Genomic DNA, 25,762 nt, shown 5'->3' with positions numbered 1-25,762 from the left:
AGGAAGTCAAGCCAGCAATTCAAACCTAACCACAGATCATCCACAAAGCGGGCAATGGAGCTATACGGCATTTGGGTTGGGAGTGATTGGTTGTGTGGCTGTGGCTGACCCTCCCTGGTCTTCAGTGCAGGTTGAAAGGTGTGATTCAGGTCTCCTCTCTTCTGTCTCTGCAGAGCCATTGGCAAGCTCAGCCTCCTCCCACCCCGGAATGAGCGACAATGCACCTGCTTCCTTGGAGAGCAGCAGCAGCTCCACCCCTACTAATTGTAGCACCTCCTCGGCCATCCCGCAGCCCAGCACAGCCACCAAGCCTTGGCGCAGCAAATCCCTCAGCGTGAAGCACAGTGCCACGGTATCCATGCTCTCCATCAAGCCTCCTGGGCCTGAGGTCCCCAGGCCCACACCTGAAGCCATGAAGCCGGCCCCCAACAATCAGAAGTCCATGCTGGAAAAGCTGAAACTTTTCAACAGTAAAGGGGGCTCAAAGGCAGGTGAGGGCCCAGGGTCCCGGGACACAAGCTGTGAGCGGCTGGAGACTCTGCCCAGTTTCGAAGAGAGCGAGGAGCTGGAGGCTGCCAGTCGCATGCTCACCACCATGGGCCCTGCTTCCAGCAGCCCCAAGATTGCACTCAAGGGCATTGCCCAGAGGACTTTTAGCCGGGCACTGACCAACAAGAAGAGTTCTCCAAAAGGCAATGAGAAAGAGAAGGAGAAACAACAGCGGGAGAAGGATAAGGAGAAAAGCAAGGACCTTGCCAAGAGAGCCTCTGTGACGGAGAGGCTGGACCTCAAGGAAGAGCCAAAAGAAGATCCCAGTGGAGCAGCCATGCCCGAGATGCCAAAAAAGTCCTCCAAGATCGCCAGCTTCATCCCCAAAGGCGGGAAGCTCAACAGTGCCAAGAAGGAGCCCATGGCCCCTTCCCACAGTGGAATACCAAAACCAGGAATGAAGAGCATGCCTGGGAAATCCCCAAGTGCCCCAGCACCTTCCAAGGAAGGGGAGCGGAGCCGGAGTGGGAAGCCGAGCTCAGGGCTCCCCCAGCAGAAGCCCCAGCTGGACGGCAGACACTCCAGTTCCTCTTCTAGCCTGGCATCCTCAGAAGGAAAAGGCCCAGGAGGGACCACCCTGAACCACAGCATCAGCAGCCAGACCGTCAGTGGGTCCGTCGGGACCACCCAGACCACAGGAAGTAATACCGTCAGTGTTCAGCTACCTCAGCCCCAGCAGCAATACAACCATCCCAACACTGCCACGGTCGCACCTTTCCTGTACAGGTAGGAGTTGCCACCCATCTGTGCTGCCTGGGACATTGGGTAAAAGAGCCTTTTAGTGGATTCTGGCTCTGTGAGGACAGGAGCTAGGCTGTGCTCCAGGAATATTTAAGCCAATAGCTAAGAAACCATGTGATAAGCTCCTAAGAGAGGCAGACACAATGGGCTCCAGGGAGCGGTTCATACAGCACAGGTCAGGAGAGGAACAGAGAAAGCTGAAGAAGGGAAGTAAAATGTAAGCTGATCCCAGGATGCGTAGGCATGTGGGGACCCCAGGCCTTGTAGCAGCAGCTTGCCTGAGCAGAAATGTGAAGGCCTAAATGTGAGGGTGGGGACGGTTTTGTGTCACCTGACAGGCTCCGGCATTAGTCCTAACACATCCCAACATACCTTGAAAAGAAACACACAAAAATAAACATCTGGCTCAATAACTGAGATTTCTTATAGCAGGAATTGCCTTGAACATCCAGATCCTCACAGTCCCTGCTGCTTGCTGGGGCTTTCAGAAGGGAGAGGGACATGGGGGAGAAGAGTAATGGTAGGGGAGGGGCCGGTTCTGGGAGAACAGAAGAGCTCATGTTCTGAGGAGATAAGCCTGGGCATTTGTGGTGATGGATGGATCCTTCTGTCCTTATCTGTCCCCCTGAACCCCTGTCTCTTTGATGGCGCATCCTCAGGACCATGGGAGACTGTGTGGAGCCAGGTGCTGCTGTTCTGTGTGATTCTAGCCATCAATATCGCTTGTTGCTCAGGCTGCACCACACCCCTTACTGAATGAGGCATGCAGGCTCCAGAGGCTGTGTCACTCACACACATGGATGAGTCCACTCCTGGCAGATGGAAGCTCCCCAGCCCCTGCCCTTGACATTCTTATAATTCCCAGAGCTTTCACTGACATTACCCCACTCAGTTCTGTGCTGGAGATGAGCAGTGCATTTGGCCACACTGCACAATTGAATAACTAATACTTGTACACACAAAAGAGGATTAATGATTGAATGTCACATTCTAGACACTTATTTTACAGTTGTAACTCAAGTGCATACAGATGCACAACTGTACACACACTCATACAGCCATATGTGTGGACACACATTAAAAGTAACGTAAGTATGGACACTAGTCATACATAAAATGCAAAGGCACAGACGCAGACATGCATTTACGTGCTTGCTCAGGTGCATAGGTGCATGCCCATACCTTCAGCTTGCTATGTTTGTATGATTCCCCAAATAATTCAATGTTCCCTCTTTCCTCCTGAGTTGTGTTCTAGTGGGCTCTGTTACAGTTCCTGCCAATAGCTGGTGGAGGGACTAGCTTATGTGCTTTCAAAGGAAAGCCAGCCAGCACAGGGCCAGCAAAGGAATGTCAGGCATTGCCCTCCTGCCTTTTCTTCTGTTCACATTCCCCTTCAGTGAGGGTCGTACCGATCTTTTTAATTGGGAGAAGGTCTCATTTTATTGAATCAAGTCATCAGCTCAGCTAACAGTCCTGAGAAGAGCCCCAGGGCTTAGATAATGACTCAGCTGGTCTACATGCACAGCTTTTAATACAATTGTTCTCTGAAGTGTGAAGGCAACTGAATAGCTCCACATGAAATTTCTGTAATTCCAATAGCATTATTAGTCATGAGGTAATACATATTCAAGATTCACAGACTCTCAGTTTGCATTTTCAAAATTAAAATATGACAGCCTTTGATCATCAATCCCATTCCTTTTTGGTTGTTCGCTATAATCATTTGAAAGATTATAAAACATATAACCTTTTTTTATTTCAAGATTTTCTATCAGAAGAAAAAGTCTTAACGATAAAGAGCAAATGTCTGAAAAAGAGGAGGAAGAGGAAAACTTCTAGGATGTGTATCTGACTAGCCCCATTTTTACGTTACTGCCCACTCTGGGTAACGTCTCTCTGGCCCCTTTGAGGTGCCTTCATCTTTAGTGGAGTCTGGGAAGTGATGCTGGAAAGAAGAGCAGCAGGATAGGAATCAGGACACCTGGGCCTGTCCTTTGTCAGCCCTTGATGACCTCTGAGGTCTTGGGCACTGGCTGCAGGAACAGCTGTTGATTGAGTGCAGGAAGAGACTCCGCTAAGGACTTTCCACCTCTTAGCTCATTTCATTCTTCCTGCACCTCCGTGAGCTAGCAGCTTAGGGGTAATTAAGCAACTTGCTGCAAGAACTAGACTAGAAGAGCTCACATTTAAAACCAAATGTGGGCTGAGCATGGTGGCTTATGCCTGAAATCCCATCATTTTGGGAGGTCAAGGCGGGCATATCACTTGAGGTTAGGAGTTCAAGACCAGCCTGACCAATGTGGTGAAACACTATCTCTACTAAAAATACAAAAATTAGCTTGGCAAGGTGGACTATGCCTGTAGTCCCAACTATTTGGGAGGCTGAGGCATGAGAATCACTTGAACCTGGGAAGCAGAGGTTTCAGTGAGCCATAAATGCACCACTGCACTCCAGCCTGGGCAACAGAGCAAGACTCTGTTTCAAAAAAAGTCTGTCTAACTAGTGAGACTAGGCTCTGAACTACTAGTCTTGACTCTAAATCACTTTATCTTCATTGTCTTCATCTGGAAAGTGAGAAGATTGGATTAGATTAGATTCTATAAAATGGTATAGTCTCCCTTTCTGCTCTAAAATTTTCTCCTTCAAGTTTATGGTTCACTATATATAAATTATAATTGCTCCCTCCAAAACCTCTCCATGTTGCAGTTGTTACCAAGGAGTAAAGGGAAGATGGGTCATTTTTTAAAAAATCACTCAGAATGAATTATATTTATCAATTCATATGTAACTATTACTTTATAGTTTACTAAGAGTTGTGCATCACATCACCTTTGATTTTTATAGAACCAGAGGAGGTTGCCATTATTATCCCCATTGTACAGATGAGGATGCTGAGATTCAAAGCGGGGAAGTGACTTAACTCAAATTTGCATGGCTACCAAGTTATAGATCTTAGACCTGGAGCTAGCTGAATATTTAGACTTCCAAGTCTAATGTTCCTTCTAGTCCCTAGCATCTTCTGAGACTTAAACACTTCTTATTTATCCAGTCAACATGCCCTTCTTGTGTTGCCTGTGCAGCATATGAACTTGAACTAAGCTTTGCCTCTGGAGAGCTCTCAATCTAGTTGAGGACAGATTTACTTATTAGATCACATTTTAGCCAACAGGAGAATAAAGAGAGTGCTATAGGAACACAAAAGAGGTGAGAAGATCAGCTGGCAAGGAGTCAGGAAAGGCTCCCAGGCAAAGATGACATGGAAGCTGCATCTTAAAGACAGATTAGGAGCCAACTAAGGAAGGAGGAGAAGAGCCTTTAGGCAGAGAGGTTGCAGTTACTACAAAGATAAAGTTGTTAAAGTCATGTGGAGAGAAGGCACAGGTAGGTGGAGCATAGTAGAGCTGTATGTAAAGGGTCAGAAAGGCAGGATATGGGGCTGGAAATAAAGGAAGAATTTGGCCATCTACCACAATAAGGAGTTTAGACCTTATTTCATAGGTAATGGAAATCACTGAAGACAGGGTTGTCATCACTTCGGTATTACAAAAATCAACGAAGGATTGTGTGGGGAGTAGTCCAGACTTAGGAAGAGTATAGAATAGAGATTACGGATTCAGATGCCTAATTGGCCCTTAAATGGTCATCTAGATGGGCGGCTCAGGGTGAGTGTGGCTGTGGCAGAGAGAGCTATACCTCTTTAGAGGATGCAGCCACCACTTGGCACCAGCAGATGGCGCTCTACACAAACAACCCCTCAGTCTTTCCCAGTTGTTTTTATGGACGAAGGCAGAATTCCAGATATTTATTGTGAAATATCCCAATTTTAAAATATTGAGCTAATTTTAAAACTTTAAAATATTATGCAGACCCAGTAGGAATAAATCGGGCTGATTTCCACACCTGGCTGCCATTTGTAACCTCCAGGTGTGAGGTACCTGTTTCAAAGCGCTCATAAGGCCTCAACAGAGACAATGAGGGCTTGGACCCTGGCTGGGGATAAAAGGAGCACAGGGATTGTGAAATCCTTAAAGGTAAAGATAACACAGTTGAGAATTATGGCCTCCGTGGGAAGAACAAAGGAGGGAAGAACAGTTGGATGACTTGAGGTTTATCAGTACACATTCCCCCTCTTCCACTCTCAGTCTCGGCAAATGTTTCCTTCACAGATAGTGAAATTGGTTGAATTAGCTCAGGATGCCAGTGCATTAATAATGTTATATGCAGGGTCATGCATCTGAGTGTAATTATATATTTGCATGCCATGCCTGAATGAGCAGAGGTAGCTGTGACATGAAAACACTGCACGAAGCTATTGCTTCAATTTGCTTGACAAATAAGGGCATGGAGAGGGTTTGGGGAAGTACAGATTTCAGTCAAGTGTTGTAATAATGATCAATGAGACCTTTCATGTCAGAAGAGCTAAGCTCTGAATCAGAGACCTGGAGGGCAAACACACCTGCTTGGCACCCACTTCCGACTGGTTTTATGGCCACCTTTATAGAGAGAGCCATGTCAGGAGGATTTTGGGGCGGGGATGCTGTTAATAGAGTCATCTTTATGTTTGACTTTTTGGTGTTGCTGGTTTCTTAGAAGTTGTTCTTTGGCATAGGTTAAATTATTCAAACCACCCAGTACCCTCTAGCATGTGTCTGGCTAGACCTAGCACCCTGAGGGAGATTCAGAGAAGCATTTCCCAGTGAGGGACTGCAGACCCTCCATTTGGACAATGAAAAGTTTATCTTTACAGTTCAGTGACTTTCTCTGTTCTTAGGACATTGCTTCACATACGGCTCATGAATTATTTAGCCTCAGTCCGCTGGTCTGCTCTGTTCTGAAGCTTCTTGTGCAGGAGGTGATAGTGAGGGCTGTGGTTAGACCACAGTGGTCCAGATGGGGTAGTCGCCTGTCATGACAAGTGTGTCTGCTTTGGTTTGTATGTGAAGGTCTCAGACAGACACCGAAGGGAATATTACCGCCGAGTCAAGCTCAACAGGTGTGAGCATGGAGCCCAGCCACTTCACCAAGACTGGACAGCCTGCTCTGGAAGAACTCACTGGTGAGTATGGAGCCCCAGAAATCCGTGTCTGTTGGTGATGAGGCCACCCATGCAATACCTGCTGGAATGGCACGAACCCAGCTTGATTAAAAATTGCGTTATGGTTGCATTGACTGTTCAGCTAAACGAACTTTCTTTCTTTCTTTTCCTACTATTTTCCTTATTCTTTTTCTTCCCTTTTCTCTCCCTCTTACAGTTTCTTCCCTCCTCCCCAGAATTGCAAACAAGTCTCATACCGGTGTGCAAATTCTATTTTTAACATATATTCAGTTTTATTCATTTAGGGACTCTGGACTGCACTGTTACTTAACTTTGAATCTTCTTGTTGACTCTTCAGATAAAGTTGCTTTTCAACAAGATTTAAAACTCTAAAATAGTGGATTTTGATCCTGTGTGGAAGCACGGATTTAAAATGTGTTCTTACAGTACTACATGAATTGGGGGGAAAAATTGTAACATGCTTCTTTTACCAAAAACAAAAATCTAAATTTTATTTAAATGTATCCTAGACAATGAGAATTACAGGGACATGATACTGTATAATAGCCTAAAATCCACAGTTGTTGTATAGTTGATTCCACAAGCATTTATTTATTGATGTTTTACTGTCACATTTTTAATTTAAAGAAGAAAAGTCACCCCTGAATTAGAATTCTTCCTATAGCAGATTCCAAGCTGCCATCTTCTCTCTTTTCCCCATTCCCCAACTCTGTGTTCCCAGCTCCAGCAACTTCTAGTCATGGAAGCGAGTGTAAACCATGGATTTATTAGTGGCTATGTCATTCTTCTCATATCTTACCACTTCCAGAGTTGGGTTAAAAACTGAATCCATGTTTAATTTATTAAACTACATAGCCCTGACTACACCATTTTAATAGCCACATTACAGCTGTGGAATTTGTCTGCAGCCCAATGATTGAAACTTACCCATCTTGCCATTAGCCCTAAGGATTAATTTCAGAGGATCTGGGTGATCTATTTCCTTCTAGTTCCACTGGCTGCGCACAGTGATGGTGCAGAGATTCTTCAAGCCATTTGTAAGCAATCCATCTTAGAATGATCCGGTCCCCACATTTGGGATTGATTTTGTTTCCTTCTCTTCAGTGTTCGTAGCTCCCTTGCATATGAGTACATGGGTAGCACAAGAAAAGGACCAGCAATGAGAAAAGTGTGGAGTTCAGATGGCTTCTTGGGTCTCCACGCACATTCCAGATTGTGTTCTGTTGTGTGGACATCAAAAGAGCAAGGCCAGAGCTTCAGATCCCAGCATGGTTCAGATGTGTGGCCCGTGGAGTGGTGTGGATTTCTGTCAAACGTTGAGTCTCAGCAAAATCCACATTTGAAAAGCAAAAGCAGCAGCCAGAGAATATTCCAAATATTACCTAGATTTCAGAGTGACAGACTGGAGTATGTGATCTTCCCCTAATTTCTCTTTTTATCTCCATTTCTCCACTGTACCAGGCCTTAAGAGCTCGGAAAGCCTGAGATGCTGTCAATCAGCCTTGGGGAACAGACCCGTGCAGCCAGTAGTGTTTGACTACGCACTCTTTGGTATAAAATCAAATGGGATTGGTCACTAATGAAAATTCTTTATCAGGGTGACACATCTTTATATTCAAGCAGTAGAAATCACATGTGTGACTATGTTGAATTTTTTTATGGAGACACTGAATAATAAATAGCATGAGGCTGAATTTAACTTACCCACACCGAGTCCTTTGAAATGACAGTGAATGGTAGGACTAATTAGAAATGGACACTTATTTAACTATTTGATCAATCGCTTAGTTCTTCCCCTTGCTTATGCAAATGGGTAAATTTTCCTACAGTGTGTGGTCATGTGCAGAGCATTATTGTTGAGAAATGCATCTTGGATGATAGAATTTGAAGGAACGACACACACCTGCTTATCATCCAGCTCATGAATTCCTTCTTTAGCTTACTGATGACTCGTCTTTCAGCCTCTGCTCAAATCTCTCTTGGATAAAATGTTGTTCCTTCATAAGGCAGCCCTTTATTTTGTTGTTGTTGATGGCTTCAACAGTTAATGGAGTTCTTTATTATATTTCCAGTCACCAAATATAATTCAGCCTTCTGAAGCCCCAGACAGTTTTTATTCTTTTCCATGTAGTAACACATCCCTTAAGGCTTCTTTACTTCCAAGTAAAAATCGTGGATGTTTTTCACGGCCCCTTTGTAACACCTTGATATCCTCCAAACCCAGTCATATTTGCTCACCATGTGATGCTCTCCCAATCATGGCTAGTAGCTTGAGGTAGAGCTGCCCTTGGCAAAGTCCAGATCACTACAGGTAGACACTAAATTTTTAAGACCTCTCCATATCTATGAGCTGAATGTGCCCTGCTGTTTCCACTGGAGCTCAATTGTGTTTTTATTGTGTTCAGGCTATGAGTTAGCAAATCATACATTCAGGCCATCATCCAAGGAGGCATAATTGGCAGTTCAGAATGTGCTCACCTAAGCATGTCAGTGGGCCATTGTTTTGTGTTTCTGCATTACCCTTGGGATCTGATGTAGTGTAGAGCCCTGGAAGGGGGCAAATATTTCTCAGCAGTACGCACAAGAGGAAAACAGGGCACTCGTAGTTACCGAGCACTCATTTTGTGCTATGTGCCATGTCATCCGACTCTCTCACTAACCCTTCTAGCAGAGGGGTTTTATGTCCATTTTACAAATGAGATCCAGAGAGAATAAGTGACTTGTCCAGGGTCAGGTGGCTAATAAGCAGCACTGCCACATTTCAAATATTTATCTGTGGAAATGCGAAGTCCATGCTTTTCCTACAGCCCCACACTGATCAAACGTGTATTGGGTAATAAATATTTCTTAGGCATCTATAAATTGTGTGGGGGTTACCAAAAGGAAAGGCAAGACACAATCCCTATCTCAAAGATCTTTGACTTTCTGTCTGGATGCAGTGGCTATACCTGTAATCTTAGCACTTTGGAAGGCCAAGGTGAGAGGATCATTTGGGACCAGGAGTTTGAGACTAGCCTGGGCAACATAGCAAGACCCCATCTCTACAAAGAAAACAAATTAGCCAGGCATGGCGGTACATGCCTGTAGCCCTAGCTACACGGGAGGCCAAGGTGGGAGGATCGGTTGAGCCCAGGAGTTTGAGGCTGCATTGAGTTATGATCATAGCACTGCACTCCAGCCTGAGCAACACAGCAAGAGCCTGCTCTATAAAATAAAATAAAATAAAATAGTTGAATTTCTAATGGAGGGTTAAGACCAGCAAATAGGTCATTAATAGCATGATGGATAAGCAAATATAGTTATTATATTTTGTGTGTTGTAATCGGTTGAGGTAATTTGCAAACCTGTGCCTAGACTTAGCTTCATAATCAATGAAGGTTATAGAGCTAACCTAAGAATCAGTATTTTTTTTAGTGGCCTTATATACATAAAATGTGACCAAACTGTCAGTAAAAGATTTTACTGATGGTCCAGAAGGTAGATGCAATTACATTCCTCCAAGATCATTAAGAGAAGGTATAATAGATATTCATCTTTGCTTTTGTTTAAAAACACATACATATATATGTATTTTAAAGCATTGGGTGGGAAATGCAAGTTTGACCACTTTTCAGATAAGAGAAAAATGCCTTCCAAATTTCTTTGGGTTAAAAGGGGGAAGTGGGGACGGAAAGCACTTGCATTTTCAAGTAAATCTCCTCTATGAAATCATGGGCATATCCATCCCAGCCTCCAGGTACTACCATGCCAAGAACAACCTGAGAAAGTTGTTATCTATCTCAGCAGAAAAGCTAATTCTATGACATTTCTTAGCTGTCTAGTGCCCTGTTAATTCTGTTAATCATTATTGTAGTTATTGCCCTTCTCCTTTTTGTATGGCTAAAAGAAATGGAATTAGGCCAGGTGCAGTGGCTCACACCTGTAATCCTACCATTTTGGGAGGCTGAGATGGGCAGATCACCTGAGGTCAGGAGTTTGAGACCACCTGCACAACATGGTAAAACCCCATTTGTACAAAAAACAAAAAAATTAGCCAGGTGTGGTGGCAGGCGCCTATAATCCCAGCTACTCTGGAGGCTGAGGCAGGAGAATTCTCTGAACCCAGGAGGTAGAGGTTGCAGTGAGCTGAGATCGTACCACTGTGCTCCAGCCTGGACGACAGAGTAAGACTCCATCTCAAAAAAAAAAAAAAAAAAAATTGTGATTAATAAGTGCAGATCTTCTAGCTACTGCAAGCTATGCTTGAAAAGTAGGGCCTAAGATAGCTGCATATATCACTGATAGAAAACAAAATTCCTCACTCTTTTTTGGGTCGGGGGGCAGAAAATGACTCCCTGGTCACACCTAACCTGAGCATGTCTCTGTTGGAGACACTGGGGAAATGTGTTTACATCTCAGACTAGGCACTTGGCTTTTCCCACACGCTACACTTCACCTTTAAGGAGGCAGCCGAAAGAAGAATCTCCTTGGACTTCACACTTCCTTTGGGCATCCATTCAATCATTCATTCATTCTCAAATCCTTATTAAGCACCCATGGCGAGCCACGTGCTGAGCCTGGAACATGGTTATGGTCGCAGACACGGATGCTGCTCTTAGGAAGCTCACGGTCAGCCAGAGAATTTAACTAGTCTTAACCCTCCTCTTTCCAGGGGAAGATCCTGAGGCTCGGCGGCTGCGGACAGTGAAGAACATCGCTGATCTGCGGCAGAATTTGGAGGAAACTATGTCCAGTTTAAGGGGAACTCAGGTTACACACAGGTATCTACAGCGTGGATTACTTTACTGAACTAGCTGGTATCTTAAGTTTCAGTACTTCTGTGTCTGTTCATACCACTAGCAAAGTGATTTGGATATAATGGATCAATAGTCTTGCTTTCCAAATGTGCCGGAATTCACAAAGAATGCCATAAAACATGCAGAAGAGGGTTATAGGAAACAAAAATTAGTATAGACAGATTTTTCCCAAAAGCAGAAGGTTGCTAAATCCATTCAGCAGAGGACACTGTAGACCAGCTCTATTTAAATTTCACTTTACTTGCATTTTCTAAAGCTATCTGGTGCTGTTGAAACGAGCAGGTGAACTATATTTGGCCTGTGTGATAAATTGAGTAACTTGAATTCTTACCCAGTCTTCTGACTATGCAGCCCTCTGTAATATTGTTAGTCATGCACATGCATAAAACACATAAGGAGATATTTATAAAAACTAATGATCGTGTTTAAACTCTGATCTAGTTGGATGAAATCTAGGATGACACTGGAAACATCTGTCAGGTGCTTTCATTGTTGAACAAGAAGTTGAAGAGGATGCAACCCTGGGCTGTCCTTTTTGGGCAGGAGGAGGTTTTATAGTTTGTGGAAATCAAGGAAAGTCCTCGTTGTCCCTACTGAGCTCCCTGGGAGTCTCCTTTCCTTCTCCAATTTCAGTTTCTCCGATACGTGACTATGGCAAGGAACCCACAGGGCCGCCCCACTGTCAGCAGTTTTGGCAGATTGTGGTTAACCACTGTGGGTTCCATCTCCAGTAGGACCAAGGCCCAAAACAAGGGGTCTTTCTAAGATCAGAGGAAAACAAAAACAGCTTAAGGGACCAAGTTGGCTCTTTCAGAGGAGAGTAAACTCGGGGGTTTGGAGGTGGTACCCTCTTAAACCTTTAGGTATCTGAATGACGGGGAGTCAGATATTGGATCTTGTGACTCATAGCGTTAGGTGTGAAACATCCGTCTTTCCACCATTGTCACTGACACTGACTCAGTGTTGGCATAGCAGTTTCATGGTGGGATGCTAATTAGATTTCAGCGGTTTCTTCTGCAGGGAAGAATCTCACTCACTCTGCTCAGTGAGGAAATTCCAGTTTTCCTGTAGAAGTGCAGATGATAGTCTTGACCGGGCTGCAAGAACCTGCAGTGCTGTGGAGACAGGGGAAGACAGATTCTGCCAGGAGGCTGAGTTCATCCTTGGGCATCAAGAATGAGCTCAATCTCTTGGCAGATTCTGGTCCATGTAACTTGATTGAAGAGGGAACTCAAGCCCAGGCATTTACCAATCTTTCCAGGATTTTTGGATGAAATATGAGAAAAGCAAAAGTCTGGTGGAAATGAACCTCAGAGGGTTAGAAAATTAAGGCTGTCTCCACTGCTCAGTTGGGAGGGAGCTGAGGATGTAAAATGTGGTATTAGGAACTCCTGGTGGGTAGAGAATCCCACCCTTAGCAAAAGGGGGCTGTCATGTGACATCCTAGAATGAATGGGCAAGCAGCAACCTTCGTGCCCCATCCTAATCAGTTCAGCATTTTCTGGTATTTTCTTTCCTGAATCGGAAAGAAAATTCTAATAGTTGAGGTCATTTAATTAGAGTAATTCGTTTCTTGTACCATGTTTTAGCAGGGAAAGTCTCCGCTAGGCTTTTCAGAATGTTATGTAGGTGTGCAGCTTTCCTGTTTCATTTTGAACAGAGGAAACACACCAGGTGGTACATGGGGGCCGGTTGTTTTATCCTGTTTTGTATATGAGGATTATTTCATAATTCTAAGTAATTAAAGAACATATAAACTGTGAAGAATACGAGATACCTTTGAGTCTAATCAGGTTGGTTTTATGTTTCTAGCACATTGGAAACCACATTTGACACCAATGTCACCACAGAGATGAGTGGCCGTAGCATACTCAGCTTGACAGCAAGGCCCACACCTCTGTCCTGGAGACTGGGCCAGTCCAGCCCTCGGCTCCAAGCAGGAGATGCCCCCTCGATGGGCAATGGGTACCCCCCTCGAGCCAACGCCAGCCGGTTCATCAACACTGAGTCAGGTCGCTACATGTACTCCGCCCCTCTGAGAAGGCAGCTGGCCTCCCGGGGCAGCAGCATCTGCCACGTGGACGTCTCAGATAAGGCAGGAGATGAGATGGACCTGGAAGGCATCAGCATGGACGCCCCTGGCTACATGAGCGATGGGGACGTTCTGAGCAAGAACATCCGGACCGATGACATTACAAGCGGGTAAGTACCTGGGGCCGCCTGGCTGCTCTTTTGCAGGGTTCTATTTGAGTCTAATAGAGGAGATCAACTGCCCGCCTGAGTTTCTGCTGTCCATATCAAAGGCTGTGTGTCATGAAGGGAAACGCTGCTGGGCTGTGAGTCTGAAGGCCTGGGTAGTCCAGGCTTGGCCAGTAACTCACAAGCACCAAAGTGACACTTGAGAACAAACCATGTCACGTCTGTCCCTTAAACCAAACCTTGCACTGAGGACGGAATCCTTGCAGGTTAGACGGCCTCCCTGGGCCTGTACCTGCCTCTTAGATCTCATCTTCCTCTCTCCTACCTGTTTCCCCACTGCAGCTGTCCCTTCCAATCCTCAGTCTTGTCAAGCTCTTTCCTGCCTCACGGCCTTGCGCTCTGTGTTTCTCAGCCTGGATTCTGCTTCCCAGAGTTTTGCATGGTAGGTCCTTCTTGCTGCTCAGCTGACACCTCCTTGACCGTGCAATTAGAAGTAGGTGTGTGTCCTGCCTCCTGCCCTAAGCATCTCCGACTCTAGCAGGCTGCTTTGGAAGCATATCACCATTTGAAATGAGCCTGATTATGTGTTGATCCTTTATTGCCTCCTGGACCCTCTGACTTGCAGCAGTAAGCACTATAAAGCCAGGACTTGCCTTGCTCTACCGCAGAATCCCCAGTGTGTTGTGTCTAATAGGAGCTCATAAATATTGCGAAATCAATGAACATGTGAATCAGCGAATGAGTGAACAAACCCAGCCTCCCTGTTCCTCTAAGTGCTCACCTGTGAAGTGAAGTGGAGTGATGAGATGATGTCTGAGGGACCTTTCAGATGGAGCCTGCCGTGGCTACGGCACGAGGCCTGGCTGGCATCTTGTTTGTGTGCCCCTCTCAGATCGCTGTGCAGACTTAGGGTGCAGTGAGTTATTTCACTTGCCTGAGACTTCTTCCTTCATCTGTTAATGTGACTTTTGCCCAGAAGTTCTCCAAGATCTTTTCCACCTTGAATGTTCTAGCTATTAAAGTTACAGATAAGGAAAAGCAGAAATAATAATTGTGCCACTCATTTCTGTGAAACTAATGATCAAGAACCCGATGGGTGAGTCAGTATTTTTATAATTTACATAATAGCTAAACTCTCCTATATGCCAAATGCAGTGCTAGGTGCTTTATACTCTCTTGTTCTATCTCCACAGCAGTGCTTTGAGGTAGGTGATATCATAATCCCTATTTTATAGATGAGCAAAGTGAAGTCCAGGAAGGTTAAATTACTTGCCCAAGGGCTCGCAGCTATTAGGGGCAGAGCCCAGGACTAGTGGCTCCAGAGCTGAGTTCCCTTAAGGGGAGTCGTGTTTCATCTTGCCAACATTTTATTGCTGTATTGAAATAGTATAACTACTAGAGTTTATTTCAAAATTATTTTAATTTTCCTCAGTTCTACCTCTGTGACTAGAAGTGTTCTTTTATTTAATTAAAAACAGAGGCCTGGAGGTGCTTTGGTTTTCAGCCTGTCACTTTTAGAACTATCTTGGGTAGTGAAATCTTTGGAAACAGGAGCCGTCAAACCTTTTGTAGGGGTAAAGGGACAATTTCCCTTTCACCCTCTGAAGCTTCACTGAAAACTCACAAAAGGCAGATTTATTGGAGAAAGAACATATAAATTTACTTAATGTATACGCACAGGAGCCTTCAGAATGAATACCCAAAGATATAGGGGAAATCGTCCAATTTTGTGCTTCAGTTCTACAAAGTATGGGCAGCTGTGTAGAAATATGACTGGGCAAAAATCTAATGCTAATAGATGGAGTGGGGAAACGCAGCAAGGCCTGTCTGTCTAGGTTCTTCTTGGCCCTTCTGAGCAGCATTCCTGCCTCCTGGGTGTGGGGCAGAGCCCTCTCTGTACCGGAGTTTCTACAATCAAACAAGGTGGGCCAGATAATTTATTTATGGCCAGCTTCACACAGAAAGGAAGAGGGAAAATTAGAGTAATTTGTAGGTTTTACGGCTGGCCTTGGGAAAAAAGGGTTCTGATTTCTATGGCCCACCTGGGGACAGAGGGATTCTAGTTTCTGTAGCTGACCTCAGGGGAAATAGGATTGAGAGACCAGAGAGCAGGAGAAGGTCAGAGAAAAACTTTTGCTTCTGGAGCCTTTACTTTGTAGTGTTTTTGAGCCCCAACACCTTACAATACAACACATTTCGGCTACCTGGAGTGGCTGGGGCGGTTAATGGACTGAGAAATTAAATGATCTGGTCAACTTTCCCTAAACATGAAAAACGATAGCATACACCTATTACTACAACTGAATTGCCCGTAATTTAATCTTTGTATTATTGTTTAGAAGACTTTTGGTATCTAGCATGGACTCAGATTTATCATTATCAATTCCAATTTTCACATACCAGCAAAAAAAATCTGGCTTGTTTTGAGGTTTTTGTGCCCTATAATAAAGAGTTTATTTTATTTGTCAAACCAGTCTTTTAATTCTACAAAGATCGCCAGTGAATTTATTTTGATGTAGTGTTGATTATGTCCACAAGGTGGAGACATTGAAACACTCCAACCTGAAGCTTAGTGATAGCCAAGTGAGAAACTCCTGGTTTCTTTAACCATCCAAACCAGAGCCTTTACCTTTGCTTAAAAGCACCAATGTTTACATTTCATTTCCAGCTTTGCCAAGCTTACGTTTTAACATGTGCTATAGCACTTAGAGCAAGTGTAGATAAAAAGTTCAGAAATGTAAGCAAAGCACCCAATTACTGAAACTGGAGAACTTTGGTCTGGTTTTCTTTCTGTTCCTTTTAATGTAGAAATTTACCCTCAGCGGTCTCTCCTTGCTGCGGTGCGCCAGAGCAGAGTACGAGTCTGAGGCGGAGGGAGTCATGGCAGGACAGGCGTTTGGAAAGTTTCTCCCGCTCTTTGACCGAGCATTGGTTGAAAGGAGTGCTGCTGAAACTGTAACCAAAGGAGGCATTATGCCTCCAGCAAAATCTCAAGGAAAAGTATTGTAAGCAACAGTAGTCGCTGTTGGATCGGGTTCTAAAGGAAAGGGTGGAGAAATTCAACCAGTTAGCGTGAAAGTTGGAGATAAAGTTCTTCTCCCAGATATGGAGGCACCAAAGTAGTTCTAGATGACAAGGATTATTTCCTATTTAGAGATGGTGACATTCTTGGAAAGTACGTAAACTGAAATAAGTCACTACTGAAATGGCATCAACGTGAAGCTGCCCATTCCACTGAAGTTCTGAAATCTTTCATTGTGTAAATAATTTCCATATCTCTCTTTTATAATAAACTAATAATAACTGATGACATTTAGTGTCTCCAAAATTGTTCTTTCTACTGATATAAACATTTCCGAATAAAAATATATAAATGAGTGGTAAAAAAAAAAAAAAAGAAAAAAAGAAATTTACCGTGAGCATTAGGAGAGGTAGCCCAGATGGCACCTAATGCTCCTTTAGTTGTAGCATTCTAGAACACTTGTTAAGCATGTCTGCACTCTTTGGAAATGCATGTGAATTTCTGCTTTAAGGCAATGTTACCAGTTTGTGTTTACGTGCAGAGTTCAGGGCAAGACACTTAATGTCTTTTCTACTCGTATCATTTTCTTCATATAAACTGGCAAGGTTGGAAATACTGAAAAGCTAGTTATTCTGTGCTTCAGAATCTTCTAACTAAGGCATTGTTGAGGCAGTTGATGTAGTGGAAGGAATATAGGCTCGAATATCATATCAGACAGACCAGGGCTTAAACCCTGCCCAACCTCCTGCCAGCTCTGTGACATTAGACATGTCATTTGACTTCCCTGAACTTCAAAGTGCTACAAGTAATATGGTTTTTGAAGCTTCAGCTAGATTTCTCTTTGCAGTTGTATCTGATAAAGACCAAAATCCAAGTCAGGGTCTAGATGTCTTATTATCCTCAAACATCCAGGCGCTTGGAAACAATGAAATGATTAAAGTTTTTGTCCAGATGTTTATTTGGCTTAGAGAAACATAGCCTTGGTGTATGAGGAATATATCAATCCATACAGAGGCTCTTTGAGGAAAGTTCTTGTGAAGGTTTATAACAAGTTTATTTAGAAAATCTGATATGGAAGTAAATTCTGGTTTCCAAAAACCTAAGACCTCTGTTTTTAGTGTGACGCTGTACCTCAGCTTGATGTAACAGCTATTTTTTGATGCCTCTAGTTCATTTTCTGTACTGGTGTGCACATGCGCACCTGTGTGTAGCCTTCAATTTTCCCTATGGTAGGGCTGAAATTACTTTATTACCATGGAATTTACCTAAGAAATTAAGGGGTAAATGCCTTTTGACTCTCTCTCTCTCTCTCTCTCTGTGTGTGTGTGTGTGTGTGTGTGTGTGTGTATCAAATCCTTATATTGCGCCTGGTGTATACTAGGCATGTCTAAGTGCTTTACAAGTTGTTATCTGATCTCACCCATTCCTTTTATTGGACTGATAAATTGGGCATTGGCTGTAGTGGGAACGAAATTAAAATAACAGATGAGATTTCTCTTACTAAGTTTTGATCTGTGAAGTCAATCCTCTACTCATATTCTAAAAATTCAAAGTGCCATATGGTACAGAATAAAATTAAAGGGACAGATCCCATGTCCATATGTTTGAAAGGACTTTTTCTTCTTTTCAAAGGAGGCACTGAGTTGTATAATGTTCCAAAGTATAAATACATATCCCTTTATGGAAAACAAAATGACCCTTTAAATTTAACATCAGAAGTTTCTCCCTTTCAGAACTTTAATGGCTTCCCATTGCCTGTGGGAACAGATCTGGATGCCTTCACTGAATGTGGAGGCTCTTAATGGCCTTTGCCTCATCTGCCCTCCCTGACTTACCCCCGGCCACATGTCCCTTCACACACTCCAGACTTCCCACTGCTCTAGGCTACCTGCCACCACCAAAGGCTGGCTCCTGCATTTACAAAGCCCTGCCTCTTGGGACATGCTGCTTTCTTCCTGGAATTCCTTTCCCCTCATGCCCATCTGACTGACTAATCCTGAAGAAAACATCTCCCCTCTGATGTCCCAGTCAGGGTAAGCTCTGTCTCATGTGTTTCTGGTAGCCTTGGTTCACATCTACCCTATGTGTAAGCCTTTCCCTTTGCATGGGAAGTATTTGACAGGCACTGGATGGTATTGAAGAAGGAGTATGGTCTTAAAAGGCAAACAGACTTGAGATTTAATCCTGGCTCTGCCAAGTGAACTGGAACAAGTTCTTAACCTTTGAATACTTGAGATGGAACTTGAAAAGACCAGGCAAGAATCTGAGATGTACAAGAAATGTTGTGCGCATGTGCGTGCGTGTGTGAGTGTGTCTGTGTGTGTGTGTGTGTCTTTCTCCACTAAACTTGGAGTTCCTAGCAGGCAGACGGCGCTCATTATTTTTCTAACCCCAGAGACTGGGACATACCAGGTATTTAATATTTTGAGAATGGTCTATTCTTGATGCCTACCCTGACAGGACCTTATGCTTATATAACTTGCTACCACACACTATGAAGCTCAGTGGTTCTATTTACAGAGCACTTGGAGAAAGCCAGCTTAGCCTGTGGTGTCCATCTAGTGGCTGATAGAGGACGTGATGCTGTGGTCTCAATTGCTTTTCACTGTGAGTCGTTGTGTTGGTTTAAAGCTCCTGGCTGGTGATATTTAGGGCTAAGGATGTTGGCTTTGGAGAATGAGGCTGATCAATAGCCTAGTGTGGAGAGAAAACAGGGTTTAAGCATTTGGTCTTCCACACTAGCTTTTTAGGGGCTGCAGTCTCCCAAGTGGCAGGAATTACTCCATCAACAAATACGGGCACAGATGCCTGATGGGAGACTCCATTCTTCAGAAATCGAGGAACTCACTCGTGCTGAATTAAAGGCATCCCTCAGTGTCCATGAGGGATTCATTTCAGGACCCCCAGAAAATACCAAAATCTGCGGATGTTCAAGTTTTGCATGTAAAATGGCATAGTATTTGCATATAACCTATGTACAACCTCTTATATACTTTAAATCATCTCTAGATTACCTATAATATACAATGCAGATGCTATATGGATAGTTGTTATACTTTATTTTTGTTTGTATTATTTGTTCCTAAGAGAGTGATTTGTGCTCTCACGCATCGTTTGCATGTATAATGCCCTGTATCTTTTCCTTTATTGCCTGTCAGCTCATGTCTTCTCATCCAAGCAGAGGCAGTGACTTCTCTGAATGCTTCCTTGATACTTGCTGTATCTGTAATAGCCGTGGTAGCACTACATCAGAATTGGTTTATTAGTGTCCGTACGTGCATGTGTATACGTGTGTGTGTGTATGACAGGAGGGACAAAACCCAAACCTGTTACAAGTTCTAAAGGTTAAGGTCAAATCAGTCTTGAATGCTCCTGTATCTTCATTGGCTGGCACAGTGCCTGCCTGTTCCATAGTAAATAGTCATTAAATATTTGTTGGCTGGGCACAGTGGCTCACATCTGCAATCCCAGCACTATGGGAGGCTGAGATGGGAGGATCATTTGAGCCCAGGAGTTCAAGAGCAGCCTATGCAGCATAGTGAGACCTGTCACTACAAAAAATTTAAAAGCTGTTCATGGTGGCATGTTCCTGTGGTCCCAGCTGAGGTGGCGGAGTCACTTGAGTCAGAAGGTTGAGGCTGCAGTGAGCTGTGATTGCACCATTGTACTCCAACTGGGGTGACAGAGCAAGACCTTGTCTCAAAAGAAAAAAAGAAGAAAAAAGAAAAGAAGAAAAAACTTGTCAAATGAATGCTACAACTAACCTTTAAAATAGCAAGACCAATCATATTCCTCTAAATGAATTTGTGCCTGTTATTGTAGCCCCACTGAGGTTGGGGACCCAGCCATCTGGCTTCCTTCTTCTGGGCCCTGTCATTTTGGACTGCCTCTGCCCCTGTGAGCTTGACATGACAGTACAAGATAAAGAGAGAACTAGGGGCCGTTTGCCGTGTGGACTGCTGAATGACAGGCGTGCCCCTGTTCATCTCTTCCTTCCTTCACTGACATTATGGGACAAATGTGTGAAGTGGTTCTCACCAAGTCAGCATAGAACATAACAGGCAGCACCCTGAGTCAAAGGGGGTAGATTAATAGCATGAAAGGCTCTTTCTTATCTGGTGAATCTCCCCAGACCAGACCTGGAGTGGCCTTGATAGGCTGTTGTTCCTGGCAGAGTGATAGGAGATAAAGCCAGAGTACTCCTTACAGCCTAATGCACCCTGGAGCCAAAATAAATGAATTTAAGAGAGGCTATCCTAAAAGGCACTGATTCAAGCCAGGTTCCTGCAGGGTGAGGCAGGCATCTCTGAGATTTGGAAAGGATAGTTTCTTGTTTCTCTAGGCCAATCCCACTGATATGATCTTGGCTTTCGGCACTCTTGGAAGGCTTGAGAAGTTCAGGTTGCCAGCCGGCTAGTGAGCTGTTCTCAGTGGGATTAAGAAGACTGAGCTGTCAAGGAAAGTTAAAGACTCAGCTGTGTGGACAGACCCATCTGTAGGGCTTGGAGCCAATCTTCACAACACTCGGACACCAGATGCGTGGGTTGCTTTCCCCACACCAACCAATTCTCCTACACCAGCTTAGTGTCCTGTAATTCAATTTGGACACCATCTACCTAGAGTTAGCCTAGACCCTACAGGTTAAGGGCTCAGTTCCACAAGATTGCCACACCCCTGACACACACACACACACACACACACACACACACACACACACACACAGTCACTCACTCTCCCCTCCACCCCCCCCTTTCTCTCTCTCTCTCTCTCTCTCTCTCTCCCCCCAGATGCCAATCATAAATCCTAGGTCTCAAGGTTACCCCTCACTTCTGTCCAACTTGGCTGCAAATCAGGAGTTCCCATGACCTCCCTCACATTCAGTAATTTGCTAGAATGGCTCATAGAACTCAGGGAAACACTTTTATTTACTGTGGCTGGTATGTAATAAAGCATATGGTAAAGGATACAAATAAACAGCCAGATGAAGAGGTGCATAGGGCAAGTTGTGGGGGCAGTACAGAGCTTCCATGCCCTCTCCATGAATGCCACTATCTCAGCACCCCCGTGTGTCCACCAGCCTGGATGCTCTCTGAGCCCCATAGTTGAATGTTTTTATGGAGACTCTATTATGTAGGCATGACTAGTTAAATCATTGGCTATTAGCAATTAAGTCCATCTCCAACCCGCCTGACTGTCTTGGAGATCAGAGGGCAGGGCTGAAAGTTCCAATGCTCTAATTACATGGTTGGTTTGTTTCACAACCCGCTCCTATCCTCCAAGAGTCACCTCCATAGCATGAGCCCAGGTATGTCCGAAAGGGGTTTGCTATGAATAACAAAAGATGCTCCTCTCACCCCTATCAGGAATTTCCAGAGACTTAGGAGCACTGTGCCAGGAACTAGGAGCAGAGACAAATACACATTTCTCATTATGTCACAGCATGTCACTTGCCCCTAATGCACCACCCTTCTCTTAACACAGACAGACTTAAAAGATGCAATGAGGCTCCGAGATGAAGGTACCGGCCCAGACCAGCCCAATAGGTTGGTGATGGGGCTGGGCCAGATTCAGTCTAGGGGTCTTTCTGTGCCCCTCTGCTTCCCTCAGTGTCTACTTGCTGACAGCTCTTAATAGTGTATGAATTCCTCCGGGTGCAGTGGCTCCCGCCTGTAATTCCAGCACTTTGGGAGGCTGAGGCAGGTGGATCACCTGAGGTCAGGAGTTCAAGACCAGCCTGACCAACATAGTGAAACCTCGGCTCTACTAAAAATACAAAAACGTTAGCCAGGCGTGGTAGTGGTCACCTGTAGTCCCAGCTACTCGGGAGACTGAAACAGGAGAATCACTTGAGCCCAGAGGCGGACGTTGCAGTGAGCCAAGATTGGGCCACTGCACTCCAGCCTGGGCGAAAGAGCGAGACTCCATCTCAGAAAAAAAAAAAAATAGTGTATGAATTCGTAGAAATCATAAATACTTTTCCCTGTCTGATATTTTTCTTGGTGTTAAGTATCCCAGGCAAGTACAATGGCCCCTGTTTTCCTAAGCAGCTCTCTAGGTAGAGTAAACAAGCACAGAGTCATGCAGAGGGCACAGTTAATTTCCCCAAGTGCTGCAGAACACGTGACAGCTTTCCCTGCATGGTTGTGATGTCCTCTGCCGTGCATGGTTTGGTGGATGGATGGCTCTGGCTACCAATATCAGTCGTCCCTGATGGCTGGGGCAGCATTAACTGAACACCTCTTCTCCATCCACGGTGGATCCACTTGATGTACTGAGTGTGGGAAACACATTAGCCCTTATCAGCATCGTGTAGGCATCAGAGGAGAAAGAACAAGTGAGCTGCCAGCCCACCAGAGGAGGAGAAATTCCCCAGCACTCCCATGCCCACTCTGTCCACTGCTGGTGACAACAGACTTAGCAAGCTGAGACCTGGATTAAAAAGAGATTTACTGGAGAACAGCCCCATCGAGAAATGAGTGTGGTCTAGCTTTGATGTAGGCAGCCCAGACTGCCACAGATGCCTAATGGCAAATGCTGGCTTAGTAATTTATAGCGAAGAGAGAGGAATAAAAAAAAAGGGCGTCTTGTCTTCTCAAGAAATCAGGGTTGGGCCTCGATTTCTTGGGAATTTCCTATCTAGCTTTGAGGCTTGACTCCCTTCCTGCCTCCCTCCCACCACTGCATCCTATGGGAAGGAAAAAGAAGGGAACAAAAGGGTGCTTTGGGAGAAGTCAGTCTCAGGCCCTTCTTAAGAGGTCTCCGAAGGGGCTGCTCCCTGCCTGCCCTCCTACCCTTACAGATGTCCTCCTCCTCCCATAGCTTGCCAAAGCACAGGCTTTCATGGCCTTGGAAACTGGAAACCTTTCCTTGGGCCTACCAAAGGAAGGCTCGAGGCAGAAGGCAGTAAAATCCCATGTAAAAAATGTTTATTGAGCTTGTTATATGCCAGAGACTATGCTGAAAGCACTGATGCCAAGGGGAATAGATAAGGCCAGGTCGCCAAGATCGTAACGCTGTGAAGGGAAGATCAGGGCACTATGTAGGTCAGCATAGGAGTGGCGAGCGAAGGAGGCCAGAGCGGAAGTGATAGCTTGTGTTGGGACACAAAGACCTTTACTATAAGTTGGGGTCTGTGGGAAAAGTGTGGGCTGTGGAGTTCGCCCTGTAGTCCGGGGCTGGTTCCAGCACTCTTAGCCATGTATTCTTGAGCAAACCTATTTAATTTCACGGTGCCCACCTCATAGGTTTGATGTGAGGTTTCAGTGAGACCATGGTGTGCACTCCCAACCCAGAGCCTGGCAAACACTCGGCAGGGATCACTACCATATTGTCTACCACTGTCAATACCAGAAGCAGTGGTAGCACCTTGAGGATAAACAAGGGCCCAGGCAGACCGATAGCATGAGGACATACAGGCATTGGCATGCTATTATAAGGATAGTGTCTGGGTGGGTTGCAGATTCAAGATGGAGGTCAAGGGGCAGTGGGATCAGGTGAGAAGCTATTACAGAGTCCACGGAGCAGAGGCACAGGGCTGGGTAAGACCAGGGGAACAGATACACAGTAAGGTTAAAGGCACTTTTTACATTAAACTCAGCCTGATGTGGAGGCCAGTTAGGCAAGGGGCACGAAGGAGACAGAGGAGATGAGCATGGCTCCCAGGCTCCAGCCTGTCTTGCAACTGCTGGGAAAGAATTGATGTCTGTCCTGGGGCCCTTCGTCATTTCCCAGCTTTCCCTCTTGCAGGTTAGCATCCGCCCCATCCCCCAAGATTGCCTCAGGCCTTCCAGGCCACCCCCAGACCAGGGCTGGCTGAATGTTTAAGGTGAGTGTAGAGTATGATTCCAGGAGCTTTAAGAAAACCCAGTCCTACAGCCTGCCAGTTCTTGCCCCCAGAGAAGCTCAGGACCCAGTGGGGAAGACCACCTTGCATATCAACAGTTCATTCTAACTCAACAGCAGATGGTGATGAATGTTACCATGAAAAGGCAAAATGTGAGGGCTCCGAAGTGGATCTGAAACTTAGAGCAGGTCTTGTGGGGACCTTGTATGTTCTCACTTGTATGTTTCTCACAGTGTTCTGGGAAGCTCACTGTGCTCATCTGCAGATGAGAATAATAATGCCTGGAGTTGTGGTGACAATTGAATGAGGTGACACAGGCCAAGTGCCAGCCCAGTGTCTGGGGCATTGGAGACCCTTCCAAACTGTCCTCATAATGATGATGTTTCCTACACTCAATCTGATATAACCAAGTTCAGTGCGTGGTGCAGGATAAAAGTACTCAAGCTATTTCATGCTGTCCCCCTCCATAACTCATCCCCAGACCCCAGTGGGGAAGAAGCTAGTGAGACCTCTCCTTAGGGATAAGATCATAACTGATGTTCATGTGGGAAGCATGAACATGATACCCTCCAGCCGATAGCTACCGTGATGAGTGAGAGAAGCCCGCTGTGACTAATCACAGCAGGCTTAGCAAGGTGCTCCTTCCTCCCCCCTCACCATCTGGACTGTCTGCTGTTTCGTTGGAACGGACCTCCTGCCCTTCCGGGGCTCTTCATTGGTAAGCAGCATCAACAAAACACAGTCAGCATTTGGGAGTTACTCAGACGAGCCCAGGTGTTTAACCAAGGGAAATTCTAACATAAGTCCATTAATCAACACGACTGAGACTCTGCGTGTTAGTTGAGTCAAGTCGGCAAGTATTTAATAAGTGTCTAGTCAGTTCCAGGCCCCTCACTGTGCCCTGGCACATGATGGAGAAGAGGAGGAGTCAGTGATTTGTTCTCAAAGCTGGACCATTTGATACTCTACTTTTTGTGCCAACTTTTGATCATTCAGGGTTCTTACCAGGGGCCTCATGAGCTCACACTTTGTGAAGTGTGCTTACATGTACAGGAAAAATATATTCCCTCCCACTCTGGAGCTCTGGATGGCTTATGGGGGCGAACATGTATGGCACCTCTTCTGCGTGCTAGGTATCTTATATAACTTCCACACTCTGGCTTTATGTCATTTTTATTAATAGAGAAAATGAAGACCCTAGAGCGTAATCATTACTTAATTAAGCCCATGGAAGAGTTGAAAAAGATGGCCTACCATTTTATTGTCACATTTCCTTTGTGTCCTGCAATTTCAGCGTGACTTTGGTGCTCTTTTTGCTTTGCTGTCGTTGATGCTTTCCTGCATCCTCTAGGGCCACCTTTTTTTTTTCCTGTTTTTGTTGTTGTTGTTGTTTGTTTGTTTGTTTTTTAAGACAGAATCTTGCTCTCTTGCCCAGGCTGGAATGCAATGACACCATCTTGGCTCCCTGCAAACTCCGCCTCCTGCATTCAAGTGATTCTCTTCTCCTGTCTCAGCCACCCGAGTAGCTGGGATTAGAGGTGCCCACCACCATGCC

At 44.9% G+C, this 25,762-nt stretch overlaps 1 protein-coding gene across 3 annotated transcripts in view; it reads left to right on the top strand.

Annotated features, from left to right (window-relative positions):
* NAV2 (neuron navigator 2) overlaps positions 1 to 25,762 on the top strand; it is a 769,613-nt gene that overhangs the window by 575,717 nt on the left and 168,134 nt on the right. For all 3 annotated transcript variants that reach the window (XM_012456498.2, XM_012456497.2, XM_012456495.2), the window contains 4 exons: positions 174 to 1,275; positions 6,235 to 6,347; positions 10,999 to 11,107; positions 12,956 to 13,345. In XM_012456498.2, the coding sequence (XP_012311921.2) occupies positions 174 to 1,275; positions 6,235 to 6,347; positions 10,999 to 11,107; positions 12,956 to 13,345 (1,714 nt within the window). The remainder of the gene's footprint in view (positions 1 to 173; positions 1,276 to 6,234; positions 6,348 to 10,998; positions 11,108 to 12,955; positions 13,346 to 25,762) is intronic.

This window comes from Aotus nancymaae, unplaced genomic scaffold (genome assembly GCF_030222135.1).
Source record: "Aotus nancymaae isolate 86718 unplaced genomic scaffold, 86718_ANA_hifiasm-v0.15.2.pri h1tg000059l, whole genome shotgun sequence".
NCBI classification, from domain to species: Eukaryota; Metazoa; Chordata; class Mammalia; order Primates; family Aotidae; genus Aotus; species Aotus nancymaae.
Note: the sequence above shows the minus strand (reverse complement) of the source record. Positions and strands in the feature narration are given on the sequence as shown.